The 15,870-nt window shown below is 39.0% G+C and overlaps 1 protein-coding gene across 1 annotated transcript in view; it reads right to left on the reverse strand.

The window, feature by feature from the left end:
* elp3 (elongator acetyltransferase complex subunit 3) overlaps window positions 1-15,870 on the reverse strand; it is an 84,828-nt gene that overhangs the window by 35,578 nt on the left and 33,380 nt on the right. The window contains exons 9-12 of the mRNA XM_048531805.2: window positions 13,370-13,496; window positions 7,600-7,793; window positions 494-584; window positions 75-140 (exon numbers count right to left, since the gene is read on the reverse strand). Of these exons, the coding sequence (XP_048387762.1) occupies window positions 75-140; window positions 494-584; window positions 7,600-7,793; window positions 13,370-13,496 (478 nt within the window). The remainder of the gene's footprint in view (window positions 1-74; window positions 141-493; window positions 585-7,599; window positions 7,794-13,369; window positions 13,497-15,870) is intronic.

The following is a 15,870-nucleotide window of genomic DNA, read 5'->3' on the forward strand; positions in this document are numbered from 1 at the left end:
TGACCACCACCCTCTGAACCCAAGGAAAGCAATAAGCATGTACTCAGTACACTCATGGTGAGGGTTACACTTACCTGATACGGTCGCACTTTGTGATGAATTTCCTGGATTCCAACCTCCCTTGTTCGGACATCACGACACTGAGAATAATACACGGCAAAATGTCAAATCTCTGGCTTAATTTTGAAGAATTCTTTATAATTAAATCCTTCTTCCACAGTCTCTGTGGGATACAATACCAACATGCATCCTCACTGGCTGGATATAACTGCACTGTGTAATTATGTAGACTGAGGCAGCACAAGCTGAATTTTTAAAAATTCAGACTATTAAGTGCTCAAACTTATTGGACGCCTGTCATTAGATTAAAATATTTATTTATGGATTATGATATTTTATTGTATTAATCACTTGACATATTTTAATCCATTGTAACAAATTTGATCAGGCAGAACTTTTTTTGAAACAAAATGCTTTTTTTTTTACACTTTACCTCAGTTCCCCAATCTTTCATCCTGGCCAAAGCTAGTTCTCTCAGGTTCCCATGCTCTACTCCAGAACTGACCAGAGGCATTGGGATATCTCTGCATATTAAAAAAAACAAATTATTCATCAGATTTCACTAAACCACAGGAGCAGATACCATCATCAGACCAACTGTGTTCCTAAAACTATTTTTAAGGTCCTTTCCAGTCTACGCTTGTTTGGCACATAGCAGCAATATGCATCAAATTATCGAAACGGGTTGAAACTGGCTAGGAAGGACGAACCCATGGAAATTGTGAGAATAACAGCAAAATAAAGCTTCAGTGGCTACATAATGTGGCTAAATATAGCTTACAAATATGGGAGAGCTAAGGCAATAGAAATAAAGTCATACCACATCGAGAATCAGGAAAACGACATAAAAATATAAGAAACAGAAGCAGAAATAGGCTATTCAGCCGAAGCCTACAATGCTAATAAGATCATTGCCAATCTGCTCCAGGCCTCAAGTCCTTTTTCAAGCCAGCTTCTCATTGACCTCAAGTCCGACATTTCAAAAAGTCACCTACCTCCTTTAAATATTTTGTGATCTAGTCTCCACAACACTCCGTATGGAGAATTCAAATCATTCACTACCGTCAGAGAAAAATCCTTTGCATTTCAGTTTTAGGAAGTATCCCCTTATTTTGTAACTATGCCGTCTTTGATTCCTCCACGAGTGGAAACATCTTCTCAGCAACACTCTTATCAAGACCTCTCAGAATTTTGTATGTGTTTTCATAAGATACCCCTCCATGGTCTTAACTCTAACAAATAAAGGCCTAACCTGCTCAGCCATTCTCAACAGGTCAACTTCTTCATTCCAGAAATCACTCGAGTGAATCTCTTATAAATTGCCTCCAAAGCAAGTATACCCTTTCTCAAATCTAGGGACCAAAACTGTACACAGTATTTCAGGTATGTCCTCCCCCACACTCTAAAACATGTTACAGGACAACCTGATTTTGAAATTCCAAACTCCTAGCAGTAAAGGCTAAAATTCCATTTGCTTTCTTAATTAGATGTTGCACTTGTGTGCTAATGTTTTGTGTTTCATGCACATAAACACCCAGATCCTGCTGTGTCACAATTTTTTGGAGTCACTCCATTTAAATAATAGTCTGCCTATTGATTCTTCCAACCAAAGTATGACCTTTCACTTTTCTACATTAAAAGCCATTTTTGCCCACGAATTCAACCTATCTACATTTTCTTATATCCTCATCACAAAATGCCTTTCCAACTATCTTTGCATTATCAACAAATTTGGCTAGATTACACTCTGCTCCCCACCTCCAAGTCATAAATATGTGTAGGAAATAATTGAGGCCCTAGGACTGACCTTGGCGGCACTCTGCTAGTTATGACTTTTCAACCTGAAAAGACCCATTAATCCTGACTATGTTCTGGGCAATAATCAATTCAAAATCCATGCTAATATTTTAGCCTCCCCATACCATGCACTCTTACCTTCAGCAATAATTCCTTTATGTGGCACCTTATCAAATGCCTTCTGGAAATCCAAATATACTACATCTTCGAGTTCCCCTTTTATCAACTTTAGCTCGGGATTCAAGCTAAGGTCAGGATAAGGTCAGAAAACTAAGTATCCTGGAAGTAACTAGATCACAATACATAGAAAATTGTGTTTGTTGTTTGTAGAATGTTTCAGGCAAGAAGTAGTACGAGAGGAGTAGGTATAGAAATACGGGATGTAGATCAAGTAATGACGTTGCATTAAACAAAAATTGACCAAATTGGATTAGCTCACACAACAAAAAGGAGTATCAGACATTTGCTGTAAAGAAATTCAAAATCTTATATGGTTACACAGTACCAAGGTCAAATGGTTCAATTAACGATGTAGCTCAATTTCTTGAGAGAGAGAAGCGATCACCTCTGAGCATGACACACAGTCAGAGGGCAGCAATTGCAGAAGACTATTCTGAATCTTCATCATGGTTTCCTGTGTTTAAATTAGTTTATTTCTTTGCACTGGACTTCTTTTAGGCAGAGACTAGATGGAAGATTATACCCCATTTTTCAACAAGCTGGTGATGAGACTCTGTAAATGAACAAAGAGAGTACTTCCAGTAAAGCGGTACACTAACAGGCTCCAAACTACACTTTCATCTTTGTGGTGAGGGCCGAAACCCAAGCTCCATCTGCCTTTCAGGGACATATGCAAAATTAAAATATTATTTTAAAGACCAGAAGAGCTTTCCTATGTGTCCCAGGAAATGTTCATTAATTAACATTAATAAAACAGGTTACTAGGTCTTTAACATCTTACTATTTCACACTGCTACGTTGGGATCTCTCTGTGCACAAACTGGTTGCGACATTTCCTTATTTTGTAATATTGATTGCACTTCAGTTGTCCTTCTTTTGCTTGAATGTACTTTGGGATATCCCGTGGTTATGAAAAGAGCAATATAAAAACACGTCTTGCCTCTATCAAGGTCGGGGCGACGCAAGGAAAAGGCAAACAGTTGACCCAGGAAATTACAGGCCTGAGTTAAGAGCAAAAAATGCAGACAGGTACTGACCTTCTTCAAATTTGTTTCAGCATACCTAAGAGGTGATCCTGAAGTGATACATTAAAAAGCTACGCAACAGACACAAGTCCAAACTAGAAAAACATGGTAGTGATAGCAGGAAACCCTGTTCACAAAGGGTGATAAAGACACGGATACAGTCGTAGAGGCAGCAACCCTGTAATTTAGGAGATAGTTGGATGACATATTGAGGCTAAAAGGGAGGGTATGGACTAAATGCACGGATGAACCACAAAGGCTAAAAAGACTCTCCGCTCAAGAATACTTCATGATAAAGAGAACTGTTCCAGGGATCGACTTGAAAACAGCAAACTAATCTCAGTCCTCACATCATGAACTCACAATCCAGGTCATTAAATTTGAGCATAGACCTGGAAGAGCAACTCTCCCTGGGAGAGAATATTCAAGCCAGGAAATGTGAGCTTTTTCAGTAACATATATGTTAAATGTTATATATATGGCAGTGTTCCTATTATTTATGAGGGAGGAGAGGGAATTTGTGGTATTTTCTCTCTCCTTTAAATTTTCTTTCGAAATTACTGCCCAATTCAGGTGCAAAATTGCTCAGCTCCTTGGTTTTCCACTTCCTCAATTATTACAACACCTCAGCACTTTGGATAAGACTTGCTTGAATTTCATGGCAGTGCGTCATGTTGAGCTGTTGGTTCCAGTTTGTTCCCCTCAATTTAAAGTTTTCTGAGCTGCAAATTTGAAATAATGGTTCTCCATAAAGCAGCTATTTTATCACACACGTACTCATGGAGATAGAGAGACCTGATGACCCATGTGCCAGTTATGAGACAGTCAAAAGGCACTGATCACAGCAGATAAATTAACTCATTACTTTCAAACATAGACAGCAGAGAGAAAGGATGTAATTCATGCGTGAGTCAATAATTCCTCGGTACAAGCGACTTAGGCATATCATTCTTCACCCAGTCCATTTTAATGTACCAGTGCAGATTCAAGTGACATTTACTTTTTAAAGAGCTAATTTTAAGTCAGGTTTAAAAGATTTTCAAGCATGCATGCAATACACAATACAATAATCATTCTTCAATAGATTGCTTTATGGGCAGAAAACACATTATTCGATCTCCTAAGAACAAAATACCAAGCTGGCCTCCAAACTCCCGCAGCAACACTTTTCAGTATGAAGTATAATAGCGTTGTGCTCCTACTTATCTACGTCATGTGGAAATTGGATTTTTACTCTTAGCTACATTACAATACTGAAGATATTAAAACTCAAGATATGTAGGTGGGAGCATGTGGTTATAGGAGGACACAGACTAAGTGGGTGAGCAAAACTACAACAAATGAACTGGGAAGGTGGGGAAGTGAGAGGTCATTTACTTTGGTCCCAGAAAGATAAACTGGAATGCTTTCTTATTGAAGAGGCTACAGTAATTGTGGAGAATCAAAGGGAATTAAGTGTTCAATTACAAATAATTAAAGGATAGAAAACAGACAAAAAAAACTAATGCAACGTTGGCAAAAAACAGGAAAGTTTTCCAAGATTTTGGTCACAATGTTGCTTCAGGCACCAAAGATCAAGGAGGATCCACTGGCCTCGGACAGAAAATTATGCATGTTCATCAGAATTATAACCAGTAATAAACGGGTGAAATACAACAGCAGGTTGCATGAAAGAACAAATGGATAAACTCCAAAAGCTGTTTATTCCTGTCGGCTGCAAGAGTGCAAACAGAACATTAGCCAAAACGTGGTTTATGAGGGAAATTACAGTTAGCATTAAATACAAAAGAAAGAGGTATGCAAATTGGCCAAAATAAACAATATACCAGAGGATTGGGCATAGTTTAGAAGTCAGCAAAGGAGGGCTTGATTAAGAAGGGGAAAATACAGTACGAAAGCAAGCTTGCAGGGAACATAAGAGCTGGCTGTGAAAGTTTCCATAAATATCTCAAGAGAAAAAGATTGGGTGAAAACAAATCATGTCAGAAACAGGGGAATTTATAATGGTAAACAAAGAAATAGCTGACTAAACCAAATTCATACTTCACTTGTCTTCACAAAAGAGAACATGAATAATGTACCAAAAATGCTGGGGAGCACAGGGGTTAGTGACCAGGAGGAACTGAAGCAAATTTGTATTAGCAGAATTGGTATTGGAGAAATTGATGCGACTGGCATCTGAGAAATTCTCCAGGGCCTGCTAATTTACATCCTTAAGAAACTGACCTTAAAATAGTAAATGCACTGGTGGTCATCAACCAAGATTCTTTAGATCCTGGAACAGTTCCTACAGATTGTATGGGAGCTAAGGTAACCCCACTACTTAAAAAGGGAGGTAGAGAATAAATGGCGAACAGTAGACCAGTTAGTCTGGTGTCACATGGTAATGGGGAAGATGCTCACCCACTATCAAGGAAACAGTGGTAGAATCCGATACAATCCACAAGAATTTAACAAAGGGAAATCAGGTTTTGCAACTCTATTGGAATTCTTTGAGGATATAAGTAGTAGTGTTGATCAGAGGGACCCAGCAGATGTGGTCTATTTAGACTTTCAGAATGCTCTCAACAAAGTCATACATAAGAGATTAATGTAAAATTAAATTGCATAGGATTGGTGCAGTGTATTGAGATGGACAGAAAATTGGTTAGCAGATAGGAACCAAAGAGTAGGAATAAATGGCAGGCAGTAACTAGTGGGGTACTACAGGGATTGGTACTAGGACCCCAGCTATTCTCAATACATATTAAGGATGTGGATGAGGGAACTAAATGCAATATCTCAAAATCTGCAGAAGACACACAGTTGGTTGGAAGATGAGCTGTGAGGTGGATGCAGAGATGTTGCAGTGTGATTTGGACAAGTCGAGTGAGTGGGCAAATGCACGGCAGATGCAGTACAGTGTGGATAAATATGATATTATCTACTTTGACAGCAAAAATAGGAAGGCAGGTTATTATTTGAATATTATTTGAGACCTGGGTGTCTTTGTACACCAGTTGCTAAAGCAGGTACACTGGTGTAGCAGGCAGTAAAGAAGGAAAACTGCATGCTTGCCTTTGCAGCAAGAGGATTTGAGTGCAGAAACAAAGATGTTTTGCTGCAGTTATATAGGGCATTGATGAGACTATACCGTGCAATTCTGGTCTCCTTATCTGAGGAAGGATGTTCTTGCTGTAGAGGGAGTGCAGTGAAGATTTACCAAATTGATCCCCTGAGACGGCAGGACTGACACATGAGGAAAGATTACGTTGGTTAGAATATTATTCACTGGAGTTTAGAAGAACGAAGGGGGATATTATTGAAACCTATGATATTCTAACATGGACCAGACAGGTTCAGTGCAGGAAGGAGATTCTTGGTGGTGATGGAGTCCAGAACCAGGGGTCATAATTTAACGATGAGGGGTAAACTTTTTAGGACTGAGATGATGCCTATAAATTTTCTTCACAGAGAGGTAAGCCTGTGGTTGAGGCCAAGTACTATATGTTTTCATGAAGAAGGTAGATATTGCTCGAGTTGAAAGGGATCAAGGGATATGGGGGAGGGTGGGATTAGAACATTGAGCTCAACGATCAGCCATAATCGTAATAAATGGCCGAGTGCAGGGGTGAAATGGCCTACTCCTGCTCTCACCTTCTATGTTTTTTATGAACTTGGCTTGTATTCCCTCAAGTTTAAAACAATAAAGGGTGATCAAATCAAGATTAAAGAAAAAAAAGGCATTTAATTAGTCAATAGGGTAGAGGCACAGATTGGCTCTGATCCAAGAGAATGGTGGAACAGGCACAAGGGTCAAAATGGCCTCCTCCTGCACACGATAACATGAGTTGATGGGCAGGAAGTAACTGGCTGATCCATCAAGCTTGCATGCCTCTTTCCTGTTCCCATCCATAGCAGATCAGCGAACATTTCCAATGCAGACGAAATAGTTAACTGCCTTTCCTTTACAGTTATTGTCTGATGTATCATTTTTTCCACCAACTTCTCTGCATTTCAGCTTTCTGACATTTCCTTTGCTTCCTACCACTGAGTCAATTTTGGACCCAACCTCCCATTTTCCCTTGGAAAAGCTCTTACTTTTCTGACCAGTATGTTATGTCAAACCCTGTTAAAAGCCTTGCTAAAATCTAATCAACATCAAACCCACTAACATCATCCTTACCATCCCAGCACAAGGTTCGGCTGGCAGAAAAGCTCTGTACTGGGAGAGCTCCCAGGTCAAATAAATAACCTAGGCTGGTAAAAGTCAATCCCTTGGAGACACGTGCAAGGGAAGAATGAGTAATCTCTTGTAACATACCACATGTTGTGAGTGAAGTTTGAGTTAAGTGCCGACACATTTTGCATTACACAAAATAACTAGATGAATTCTAGTTAATCTAGATTCTAGAATAACTAGATGAATTCTACAAACAATATTCGCAGTGTGATTTGTTTTTAACTGAGTATTCTATGACAAGGAAAACAAGCTGGGCTACAACCAGGCAAACAAAGTGTTCTTAAGAACCCGACGGAAGATGTCACTATTAAGTACCTCTGAACACGATACACCCGTGTCCAGGGGGGAACGAGTGCAAGGATCCGAGCCACCAAATCCACAAGCGTGCTGGGTGAGTAACTCTTGTATCTGCCAGTTTTCCAGAGCTCATAAAGACCGGTGCCACGGATCACCAATGTAGGATACAGCTTCATACCATCAGGGCGGAATGCTGGGTTCTCAAAGAACTCCTGCAAAACATCAAACAGCATAATTCACGGGAAATCGCACTACCTTGATACCATTATGGACATTTTATTAATAACCTAATATAAATGGCTCATGTAAGTGAACACTACCCAGGAGAGTGAGCAAAGATGATGTGATCAATCAAGAAACACCATGAAGTAATACCAAGTTTATAATTTTAACCCCACCCAATCCTATAACACTCCCTCCTCAGATCTCATTCTCCATTTCTCTGAATCTGACTTCAAGTATCTTTCACTGTGGTGACATCATTAGTGGCTAGTCTTCAACCACCTAGGCTGGAGAGTCTGGAATTCCCTCCTTAAATTATTCCATCATCTTCTCCTCCTTAAAACACATGTCTCCTTCTACCACTTTTGTCATCTGCTTAGAATTTTCTTCTTTAGCTTGGTGGAAGCAGCTTGGGACTTTTCTGTAAATTTATGAAGTTGTTGCATAGAACGATACAGAGTGCAGTTGTGGAGAACAGTACAATACAATAATACTCCGAGCAGCAATTTAAGATATAACTCTCACAGGGTTGCAATATTGCCTGCACACATTAAAAATACTACTTTTTCTTTTGGATTAATGCAGATGTACAGCATTTATTAATGTTCTAATATCCACTAAAATCCTTTGGGGGAAAGAGTTGAGGCTATGTGAGGCTGTCAACAAAATAAATAAAATTATCAGCCCCAGTTACAGTGGAACTTTCACTAACTCTACAGAAAAACACAGCACCAGAAATGCAAAATGCAATACAAGTGCTGGTGTAAAAATCTTGGGGGATTTATTCCATGATATAATCATGACTACTCACATATTACCTATCGTTCAGGCAGACTAACCCGTCAATTATAATCCATGAAACTCAGACGCTTTACAGATATTATTTTGATAAGTTTTGAACTACCTGCCATTATAACGGAGCAGGACTGTCCATAATTGAATACATGCAAAACAGCTCTTCATGCATAATGTCTGTGCCAGGTTTATCCATGTATTTGGCACTGTCATCGCTTTTTAACATCTAAACAATCAAGTACAGATAGTTCTGCTATTACACGTTTCCTAACGTGAACTGGCTGTAACGTGACTGATGAACAGTGGACGCTGTTTAGATAACGTGAACTTTCCGCTGTACAGGTATAGCAATTTCCCTACAGTGCGACTTTCTATAGGGCAAAGTCACACAAAAATGTAACTATCATGTTATAAGAGAATTACCTGTACAGATCTTGTTGACGGCGTTGTGCTTATCAGTCCTTAACGAGATGCCTCAGGAGTCAGATTTATCAACTATAAAATTTGCTAATAACAGTCAGCAATTGATTTAATTTCTCTACTACAATAATCTCAATGACAACCAAATTATAGGTTTAATTGCTCATTAAAACTGAAGTGATCAAACAACAGCAGGCTAACCAGCTGATTTAGAGTCATAGAGCTGCACAGCATGGAAAAAATTCCTTTGATCCAACTCATTCATGCTGACCAAATATCCAAAATTAATCTAGTCCCATTTGCCGGCTTTTGGCCCATATCCCTGAACCCTTCCTATTCATGTACCTATCCAGATTAAATGTTGTCATTAGGGGGACATTCCTTTGTTCTCTCCCTAAAAGATCAATCCTAAGTGTGCTATTTCAAATTTTGGAGCAAAATTCAAATCAATTGAATTTAATTCAACTGAGAAACACTGCCTCCCATGAAAATATCTAGAAACCTGAGCTTACATATTGCCTATGCATGGACCCAACCTAAAAGTGACCCCATCAATATCACACTGAAAGGAAGAACAAGGTGAGTGCATTGCTACACCTAATAGTAAAAAGATTAAAAAAACTCCTATCCACTCTCACATTAACATTAAACTGTAAAACACATCCACTGCCATTCTCCAAAATTAAGCACTAAAATATACGTCCACTACCTCATTCCAAAGTTAACCAATAAAACACACTCTCAGTATTAGCACATCTTGAGCACGGGTATGTTCCATAAGGGTGAGTACAAGTATCAACTATATTTGTCTTCAAGGATCAGAGACCCGAATATTTAGAAGATATGCCCTGGGGAGAAAGAAAGAAACAGTAGGAGCAAGAAAAAGAATAATACTGATCAATATTGCTGACTATTCCTGTTAAGGTTCCCTGGGCCATGCATGGGTATGGTAAATAACTTCAATTTCTTAGAAGAGTCAGGTTGTTAGCACAGGGAAGGGTCTAGCTTTCATTGTTTTATTTTTGTCCTTTTAGTCTATGAGATTCTATGAAATGTCACCTTATACATTGTACTAAAAACAGAAAGTGCTGGGACATCTTAGCAAATCTGACAGCATCTGTGGAGGTTGAACAGTTTACGACTTGAGTTCAAGAAATTCCAAAACTGAGATTAGTTTGAGCGTCTTTTGAAATCATAAAAGATGTTAAAACATTTAGACAAGAAAAGGTCACTGGTCCATCAGGTCTGTCCCATTCAGCCATATCGTAATGAAGATATTACAGTTGCTACTGCTCCCAGCCAGCAGCAGTCATATAATATTTTGGGAGAAACTAACAAAACTTGGTGGTTTCCTGCTCTGTGGAGTGTTACCAATTTCACAGGGATTCAAACATTAACACTAATGTACTGTGCTATGACTTCATTGTTCAAAACTAAGTTTTGCACCTACAGCTACTGGTCTGCCACAAGCCAAGACCTGTGTGTTTTTAAATTTGATTGGATTGCTTGGCTTTAAGCTTTAACCTCTACTCATGGTTCAATGTCTATTGCAGATACTGAGAAATTCTCTTGCATCTCCCTGCCTCTCCTGAAAGGCAGAAAATGCCACTCCAGGATAACACATGCAGGTTAAATAAATTTATTTGCAGGTTAAATAATAACTTATATTCATACAGCACCTTCAGTGGAGTAAAATGTCTCAAGGTGCTTTACAGTAATTGGGCAGAATCTGACATCAAGCCACACAGAGTTCTAATGGTTCAGATTAGTCATTTTCAATTTTCACTGATCTCACAGGAAGGAACTCCACCTCAAGCTTGTTTTTGTTATAATCTGGTCTTCCACATCTTTATTCCCTTATCGCCTGTAAGATTGCTATAATTTCCCATCTTGTTTGTACTGCTCTCTGTTTTTCTCTTACTCTTACTTTTCTCAGGGTTACTTTTCCCCTCACACTCTATTTGTTTCCTATTCTATCACTGTTTTACTTGGTGGTTGTCCATCTCTTTGTACAGTGTGACCTATTTCTTAGGTTTTATGCTCTTTCACACTCTCTCCCTTAATTTTTAAACAAACCAAGTGATGTGACTGCTGAAGAAATCAAACTTTTAAAGCTCATCTTTCATTGCAGGCATCATAGTACAGAATAAATCACGAACACAGTAAAATCTTCTACTCTGTCACAACAATGGTTTGAACAACATCTTCAGAAAAATCCTTCTGCCACATACTTGTCTGGTGCCTTCAACTTTTCAATGTTTGAAGTGAGATTGTTAAGTTTGTGGCAGATTCAATGTCATTTGCCTTTCTTAGAAAAGGATTAATCATTGTCAGACCATACCTGAACTGTTTTGGACTCCTTAACCAAGTTAGAATAAGGGGGATACAACAAAGGGTCATAAGACTAATTCCTTTGTTGAGGAGAATGTCCAATAAGGAGAGACTGGGTTGATTAGGCCTGTGTTCCATTGAGTTTACAAGACTGACATCTGATCTAACTGAAATGTACAAAATTCTTAGACCCTTCATAGTAAATGCTGGGCTGGAAATAGAGCTTAAAGACCCAAAATGATGGATTAGGCATGTTAGACTTAAATAACTTGAGCGTTATCAATCTTTGAAATTCTCTATTTCAGGATGCCTTGGAGACTTATTCCTGGATATTTTAAAGATCAAAATTAATGGATTGTTGGACTGTAAAAAATCAAACGATCAAGAGATATTGTAGGAATGTTCAACAAAAAGATTGGCAATCATTTTATTTAACAGCAGAATTGACTTTAAGAATTGAAAAGGCCACTTTTGTGCCTACTTTTTATGATTTCCTCTAATGCTCAGCAAAATCTCAACGACTTGGAAATTGATGGAGACAAACTCATTTCATTTGTGACAGCTACAACTGTCAAAAAGGTCTCCAAGGTTCTTGGCTCAATCAACTCAAATTCAGCTACACAGGGAACAGAGTGCACCTCCTTAACTACTAGTCTTGACAAATCTCTCTCATTTGGAACAGTTCATTTTGTTTTAAAACATAACATCTGACACCCCTCATTTCACAGTACAAAGATAACCCCATATATTTTAAGTGGGCTTGCTCCACTTGAGTAGAATTCTTACATATCCTCAATACTGATGGTGCTGCTTATACCTGTTCTGTCACCAGAACTTGGTCACGTCATTTAGGCTAAATTTAGACTAGAACTCAAGAATCTTACAATGCAGTTTCTTTTGAAGACAAATTTTTAGTTAACTTGTCAGTACAATAGAATCCGGAGTCATAGCCTCCTCAAAACAGAAGCAAAGTAAAATGAACTTCCTAGCAGAAACACTCATTGGTCAGTACGGTCCATCCCTGACACCCCATTTACAACGCTGTGAAGCCAAAACCATTTTACGTAAGCATAAACATTTAATGCAAATGCACTCTCTGAGAATCTGGATTTTCAAAAAGCAGTCTTCCTATTATAAAATCAATAGAAACAAGCTTACAAGAATGATCTTGAGAGGGTGAGGTATTTACTGAAGACTATAAATTATTGCATGAATATTACGAAAATGCAATATGACAACTTACTTGGAGCACAATGCTTTCACAGAAAGTCACTATCGGGAGAAAAAATCAGAGAAACATATTCAATTAAACCTATCAAAATGGTCCTAAATTCCTTTAAGAATGAACCATTTATGATTTCTTAGCTGCATTTTTTTGAAGATGTCTAGCTTTTAACCTACCAACATATTGGCGCCACAAATGCATACATGTTATCATAGTAAAAGCTGGTAAAAATGATAATAAAGCTGTTGGATTGTCATAAAATCACAACAGATTCGCTGCTTGTTTTCTTTAGGGAAAGGGCCTTGGCCATCCTTTCTTTGCCTTTACTTGACTCCAGTCCCCATCAATGTGGGTAACTCTCAATTTCTGAAGCGCCTTAGCATGTCTGTCAATGATGTCCACACCTGGAGAATAAAATGGTCATTCAAACAAGTATCTCTGAAGTTTCTTTTGCCCCCGTTCCAGGCTGTGCTGATCTGCAATGCATCACGTGAAAGGGTGGTGGTATCATTTTCAATCTTAACTTTCAAAAGGTATTTAGATTTCCGCATGGAAAGTAATTAATAGATAATACAGAAATACAAAGAAAACTGGTTTGCTCTTTAAAGTGCTAACAGAAGTATGATTATCTCCTTCAATATTGTTGTAAAGTTTTTCAATGACACAGACTCATGTATATGGTTATGTTGAACTGGCTATCAAATTTCACTTTACATTTAAAATGAAGGCACTATTGGATAGCCAAAGTTACACCAATTACTTGATCAAAGGAGAACCCATAAGATGGGCACTTACGATGAATTGTTCAATGTCTCTCTCCAGGCCGACATTAGGAAGGTCAGGCATCATGTGTGCCACAACTTTAAAGCCAGCATCCTTTGCCAGTTGGAATGACTCACACACGGCCCTAACCGTGTGACCCCTGAAGAAAGAAGAGAAGCAAAAGTTTAGCTAGTCGAATCATGACGTCTATCAACAGGACACAGTCAAACAGCAGGGGCTCAAAAACCATTAGGATCCAAAATAAAACTGCAGTTTTATTTTGTTTACTCTGTTTGAATCAACAACTTAAAATATTTTTGCTTAAGATCATACTGTATACCATTGATTCACTTTACACTTTATTCAATCAGCATTTTAAGTGTGGATTTTTGCAATTTTGTATTTGTGTTGAAGTATGCAAGGGGATGTTTAGAGAGTGGTATCAGCTTTCCTCTGTCACAGGTTCCTTCTGCTGTCCACAAACCTTAATCCTCATTTTGTTCGCAGTTCCTAACTAAATTGTCCAGTCATAGCATTTGCAGACAAAATTGATTTGCCCCAGGGATACTCTTTAGGCTATGAGGCCGTTAAACAACCTAAACTCTTTGTCCCCTAATCCATGAGACCACAAGATGTGGAAGCAGAAGTAAGCTACTCAGCCCATCACCGGAAAATACAAGCAGGACAGTTCAGTCAGCTATCAACCCCATTTAACATGATCATGGCTAATCAAACTCTTCAATGCCTTTTACTAACCTCATCCTCATAACTAAGTCCCCCACTGGTAATCAGACATCTAATAATCTCCACCTTAAAAATTTTCAGAGAATGAGCCACCAGAACCCTCCATGGTAGAGAATTCAAACGGTTCACAATCCTCCAAGTAAAATAATTTCTCCTCATTCTAACCTAGTAGCATACCCCTTATTTTTAGGCTATGGCACCTGGTTTTAGACTCCACAAACATGGAAATATTTTACCTGCATCTACACTATCCCTTTAAGTATTTTGTAGGTTTCAATGAGATCACCTCTCATTCTTCGAAACTCGGTAGAACATGGACCAGTTTGTCCAAATGCTCTTCATACGACAGTCCTGCCATCCCAGGAACGAGGCCATCATTCAACTAGATTGTGGCTGATCTGATCATTCTCAACTTCACTTTCCTGCTATTTCCCCCTAACCCCCTTGCCTTGCAACTACTCAAAGACCCAGACTCTAAAGCTACCTGTGGTAAAGAATTTCACAGGTTCACTACCCTCAAAGAAATCTCCCTCATGTCTGTCTTAAAAGGGTGACTCCTTCCTTTAAGGTTATGCCATTTAGTCGTAGATTCTGTCTCAAGGGAAAATAACACTTCCACATCAACCCTGTCAAATTCCACCAAGAATTTTGTATGTTTCAATAAGATTGCCACTCATTTAAAAAAAAAATTTCAACAAGACTCAACATTGCCTCATAAGCTTATATCTAACACCTGAGTCATCTGAGTGAACCTTATCTACTCCTCCCATTTCAAGCCTCACCCCTATCTCCTACCTACCAGCCTCATCCCGCCTCCTTGACTTCTCCGGCCACCCTGGACTGACCTATCCCCACCCTAACCCCCAACCTACACTCACCTTTACTGGCTCCATCCCCACTTCTTTTACCTGTCTATCACCTCTCCACCTATCTGCTCCTCTATCCATTTTCTATCCGCCTGCCCCGCTCTCCCTATTTATTTCAGAACCCTCTTCCCCTCCCCCATTTCTGAAGAGGAGTCCGAACCCGAAATATCAGCTTTCCTGCTCCTCTGAAGCTGCTTGGCCTGCTAGTTCATCCAGCTTCTCATCAGGTTATCTCAGATTCTCCAGCATCGGCAGTTCCTACTATCTCCAATACCAGTATATTTTTCCTCAGATAAGGGGACCAAAACTGCTCACAACATTCCAGGCATGGTCTAACCAGTGTCTTGCATAATTTAGCAAGAGTTCCCTATTTTTAAACTCCATTCTTTTTGAGGTCTACTTTTATGTAGTAGCTGCGTGGTATTATTGTTAGGCCACTAATCCAGAGACACTGGTAATGTTTTGGGAACCAGAGTTTGAATCCCGCCATGGCAAAATGTGAATTCAATAATAATTGGGAAATAAGACTTTAATGATGACCATGAAATTATTGCTGATGGTCAGGAAAATCTCATCTAATTCACTCATGTCCTGTACAAGAGGAAGCTGCCATCCTTACCTGGTCTGGTCTACAAGTGACTTCAGACGCACAACAACTTGATTCTTAAATGCCCTCTGGGCAATTAGGAAAGGACAATTAATGCTGGTCCAGCCAGTGACACCCACATCCTATGAAGAAATGTCCTCATACCATCAGCTAATTGGAACAGTTTTTCCTTCCCTGCTTTAACCAAACTAGTCAATCTTGTTCATACCATCTAAAAATCATTTGCTCCACATTGGACACCACCAGCTTCCCTAATTCCTCATGCATAGTTCTGATAAGCTTTCTCTGCACCCTCTCAAGGCCTTTCACATCCTTCC

This window comes from Stegostoma tigrinum, chromosome 4 (assembly GCF_030684315.1).
Source record: "Stegostoma tigrinum isolate sSteTig4 chromosome 4, sSteTig4.hap1, whole genome shotgun sequence".
NCBI classification, from domain to species: Eukaryota; Metazoa; Chordata; class Chondrichthyes; order Orectolobiformes; family Stegostomatidae; genus Stegostoma; species Stegostoma tigrinum.